Below are 5000 nucleotides of genomic sequence, written 5' to 3' on the forward strand. Positions count from 1 at the left end.
ATACACTGTTTGCTTGGCTACAATCACACTCGCACGCAAGCCTAGCATGCAAAGCTACAGACATTCTTCACGCAAATTATTTACTGAAAAGTGAATCATGTCCCTGAATCATGATAAAATATTTTGCTGACAATTCATCACCTTCTGCATCCGCACCTCCTGTGCAGCCGGCAGCAGCACAGACCGCACACACTGTAGCCCACACGAGCGCACTTCACGCCCAGCACCCCCGCCATCCTGATGCACGGGGGGGCGGAGGGGGGGCACAGGAGGGCCTCCGAGCCCTGGCCCGCGCCTTGGCCCATCTCAGGGGCTGGCCATGCTCGCGGCTCCCTCGCCAACGAGCTTCTCGGCTTATTTCCTTCGGCTGTCGATCTTTTCGCTTGATTTCCACTGCCTGCCATGGCGTACACCTTTCCCTTTTCCCAGAGTTGATAATTGTTTTTTCCAGCCTCGGTCAGCTCCAAGAGAAAGTATTTTCTCTTTCATTTTCACGGTAGAAAAACGTAAGAAATCCGAGCTCGTTCGTCGACCGCGAGGATATACTGCTGGTGTTGACCTCACCGAGAAAGACTGACTTCCACGACTGTTTATCCTCACCGACGGTCGCTTACGGGGAGTTACCGACAACACTGCGCGCACTTCCCTGCGAATCTGCAATATCAGGCAGAAGTGACTAACTTTCCCGCATTTTTTCCGGACGTTTACATTTTGCTGTCGAAGCTGACACACACACACGCGGACCAAACACGGCACTTCCTCTAACAGAACCACTGGAAATTTCTTTCTCACTCCGTGTTCTCTCACGAAACACCCAAGGCATCAGTGGTGACAGAGATGATTTTTCAAGGCACAAGGATTCCACGAGATTTTCGTTCACTCCGCACGAGACTCGAACCGGGTCGCTTACTCATCGCCTCCCCGGCACTCCCGCCTGAAGTGCAAGCGGCTGCATCTCGGCTTCCTCGTCCCCGGCCGAATCACTCAGCCGCGGCGACGCCAGCCTCAACGCCTCTAACATTGCCCGTCATTACAGACCTCCGGCGACCGAGGCAGGCGCGTGGCACAAGCCAACAACCCAAGCGCACGTCTTGGTTCTCGCCGCATGAATGAGGCACTCCCTGCGCTGCCACAATGACTCTTAACCGCGCCGCATCACTGCCACCCTTTTCCTTCACCATACGAGGACGTCTCGCGCCCGGCCTGGCTTCGTCCTCCGCTTTATTTTCTACTTCCACTTCATTTCAAAACCGCCAATAACGGAATGCCACACAAGCCTCTACCGCCGCCTTATCTACGCGTCACCTCAGAGCAAATCACTTCTCCCTTATCTTATCTTCCCTTCCGCGCACGCCAGAGCGTCGCGACGTCGCCGCGAAGGAATCCACACTGCCCACTGCCTCGCCGCTTCCCGAAGGCGATCCATAAACCACTTCTGCGTCCTTCCCCCTCGCCAGTTGGGACGGGAGTGGCAATTGGGACGCCGCTGGGATTGTCTGCAGCTGTGTCCTGCCGCCGCTCGGAAGCCGCTCGCTCCCTCCCCTCGCTTTCCTCCCGCACGAAGCTCAGCCGCCGATCAACCGTAACTTCGTCAAAGCCAAAAGCGGCGCACAAAGACCTCGCCGTCCGCTCCTTCCAAAAAACTTTTCGTAAAATCGGACGAAAAAGGAACATAACTCAGCCAGCAAGTCCCGGCAGCTTCGGGCGACTGCGATGGACCCCTCCCCCCCCGCCCCCGCCACCCCCGGCCCGTTCGCGTAACACGTAATTCCGGCGCACGGATGTTCCGGCGCTTCCGTCCGGCGCCCTGTTGCGCGGCACTCCGGGCGCCCTCGGCCTCCGCTGCGCCCGACAATGGCGACGCGGGACAGCGACTTGGCCCGCGCAGGACCGTCGGCGGCGGCGCAGGCGGATGAGAAGGAACCGAAGTGAGAGAGAGAGAGAGAGATGGATGAAGAAAGAAGGAAAGAAAGAGAATAAAGATAGATGATGGGGCGAACAATCGATTTCAACAATGGCAAAATTTGACAAGTCACTTCACAGAATGAGATAAAAACTACTATGCATTTTCGCAACGTTGCGGTGCAAGGACAGGGTGAATGGATACGCAAATACGCACTAACTGAAAAGTGCTTTATATCAAACACACATCCACACACACACCCACACACACACGTACATGCACACGCATACACACACACACGTGTAGATATATACATATGCATAATCATATAATATACTGTATATACATACATATATAATTATATAATATATATGATACATATATACACATTTTCATTTTTTTTATTTATCTACCTTCTTCCCCCCTTTTTCCCAACCATTTCCTCTGGGTATATGCAAACAGGATGAAAACCAGTTGAAACTAACTTTTAATAGGTTATGCATTGCTGCTACAGGAAGGGAGGGCGGGAGGGGGCGGGGGTTAACGTCGGAGGAGGGCAGAGGTGAGAGAGGGGGAGGGGGCGGGGCAGCAGGGATGGCAATGGCTGGGTGACACAGTTTAAGGATGGGCTTTGTTTTACTGCCGGTAATGACACGTGCATTGTATTAACACAAGAGCGAGAAACTAGGCAAATGTAGAGGGAAAACAAAACAAATGATACAATACGGATACCACATGTATGGACACATGTACACTAAAACACTGACTCTCTGTCTGTCTCTCTGACATGCATACAAACGGAGGACTACCTGTCACTCACGCCCTTCCCCCACCCACCCCGCCTCCCGTTACCCCTCCCCCCACCCCCACCCCCTTGCCCCTGCATTCCTCCCAACCCTTACTTTATTCAACAGGAACTGGACATGGAAAACTCGAACACTATTCCCATTTTCTTTGTGAAGGCACTGTTTAAAGAAAACGGTAGCTGGATAAAAAAGATATGGGAAACAATTTTGCTATAAAAAGGGGAAACTGCTTCGTAATAAAGAAAACGAGACCAACAAAACTGATAGCAAAACTTCTCAAACTTAACTTCCAACACCATCAGAAACAAAGGCAAGAGGAGAAGAAGAAGAAGAAGAAAAAGAAGAAAAAAAATCGTGTCAATTTACGAGGACATTCGAGTCTTGAAGCACGCCAGTCAAAACCGTCTCGTTGAAAGACACACAAATCAGGGTCTCCCTCTTCCCCCCCTCTCTTCGTTACTTCCCCTCAGATTCCCTTCATTACGCCAACCCGTCACATCCCCTCACTCCGGCGCGCAATGAGGGCAAAGAGGACCGGAACGACCTCGCGTGAACAACGAACTGAGATCCTCCGCACACCTGGCGACCCTCTGGCGAGTCGAGGGCCGTCTACCTGTGCACCGAGGGGAGGAAGGGGCAAGACGGGGAGAGCGAGGGGATGTCGAGGAAGGGAGGAAAAGGGAGAAGGGAGAGGGGGAGAGGGAGGAAGGGGCAAGACAGGGAGGGCGAGGGGAAGTCCAGAGAGGGAGGAAAGGGGAGAAGGGTGAGGGGGAGAAGGGAGAAGGGGAGAGGGAGGAAGGGGCAAGACGGGGAGAGCGAGAAGTCGAGATAGGGAGGAAGAGAAGGGAGAGGGAGAGAGAGGGAGGGGAGGGGAGAAGGGAGAGGGAGAGATAGAGAGAGGAGGGGAGAAGGAGAGAGAATAAGAGGATAGATGGGGTGCTGGCGAGAGAGGGGGGGGAAGTGAGGGGGCAGAATGGAGAAGGTTATGATGGGCAGAGAAAACAGAAGGGAAATGGGAATATATTGGAAAAAGAAGGAAACCCCCCCAAAGAAAAACAAAAAACAAAAATTAGTTGAAAAACAAAAAGAAAGCATGGAAAAAGAACACATGCATTGCAAGCATAAAGAACCGTCAATTTGCGAGGGAGACGGGAAAACGAGTGGGTCAGGGCCAGATAAAGAGGGCAGGGGGTGGGAGAGGAAGGGACGATACAGGCGGGGAATTAGGAAAGAAAGGAGGAGCTTGTTTGGGCTACTGTCACGCACCTCCGGCACAGGTAAATGCTGCCCTTTGGTTAAGCAGGTAACCCCCCCCACCTCTCTCTCTCGCACTCGGTCCCTAACCCTCCCTTCCTCTCTTTCTCGCCCCCTCCTTCCCTCTCTCTCTCGTCCCCCCCCCTCTCTCTAGCTCCCTCCCTCTATCTCTCTCGCTCCCTCTCCCCATCTCTAGATCTCTCCCCCCCTCCCTCCCTCTCTCTATCTCTCTCTCCCCTCCCTCCCTCTCTCTACCAAGATCTTCGGATTAGACGACGAAGGCCCGGGAACCTTAGCATTTCTCAGGTATCTATTTTGATTACCTCAACGTCTAACAATGTCACTGTTTGGTCTCCATTTCCCTACTCGTGCCTAACCCTCCGGAAAGACCCCCAGGCCAGAAGGACATATATAGCCGCCAATACTCGCAGCGACATCCGAGGCGACCTGGTGAGGAGGATGAGGTGGACGAGGAGGAGGAGGAGGAGGCCGTGGAGAACATAGAGAGCGAGGAGGGCGACGTGGCTAGAAGGGCGAGGAGTAGGGGAAGGAGGATGAGGAGGGCGAATAGTAGGGGAAGGAGGACGAGGGCGACGTGGTAAGGAGGACGAGGAGGGCGACGTGGTAAGGAGGACGAGGAGGGCGACGTGGTAAGGAGGACGAGGAGGGCGACGTGGTAAGGAGAAGGACAAGAAGGACAAGGAGGACGAGGAGTGAGGGAAGGAGGACGAGGAGGGCGACGTGGCGAGGAGGACGAGGAGGGCGACGTGGCGAGGAGCGCACGCGGCGTTTTCCCGACTGGCGAGAGGCGGCGGCCCCTCTCGCGGCTGGCGGGGATCTGCTCTCTTCAAAGCCCCGGGCCCGCTCTTTTCTCTTGACTTTATTCATTCACATTCTTGCATTAATCTCGTCACTGACTCATCTTCATTCATTCCGCTGCGAGGGGGGGCGGGCTTCTGAATGCGAGCGCAGGTGAGCAGGTACGTCGAGAGAAGAGCGAGCAAACAGACGAGCACGCAGACACGCGGGCAAGTAAA

At 54.2% G+C, this 5000-nt stretch overlaps 1 protein-coding gene across 3 annotated transcripts in view; it reads right to left on the bottom strand.

The window, feature by feature from the left end:
* LOC113800024 (uncharacterized) overlaps positions 1–5000 on the bottom strand; it is a 454286-nt gene that overhangs the window by 57652 nt on the left and 391634 nt on the right. The window contains exon 1 of one of the 3 annotated variants that reach the window (XM_070140260.1): positions 142–1564. The exons of the other annotated variants lie outside the window; for them this stretch is intronic. Coding sequence (XP_069996361.1) covers positions 142–404 — 263 coding nt within the window. The 5' untranslated portion in view covers positions 405–1564. Of the gene's footprint in view, positions 1–141; positions 1565–5000 lie in introns of those variants that run through there. 3 annotated transcript variants of the gene reach the window in all.

Source organism: Penaeus vannamei, chromosome 26, assembly GCF_042767895.1.
Source record: "Penaeus vannamei isolate JL-2024 chromosome 26, ASM4276789v1, whole genome shotgun sequence".
Taxonomy (NCBI): Eukaryota; Metazoa; Arthropoda; class Malacostraca; order Decapoda; family Penaeidae; genus Penaeus; species Penaeus vannamei.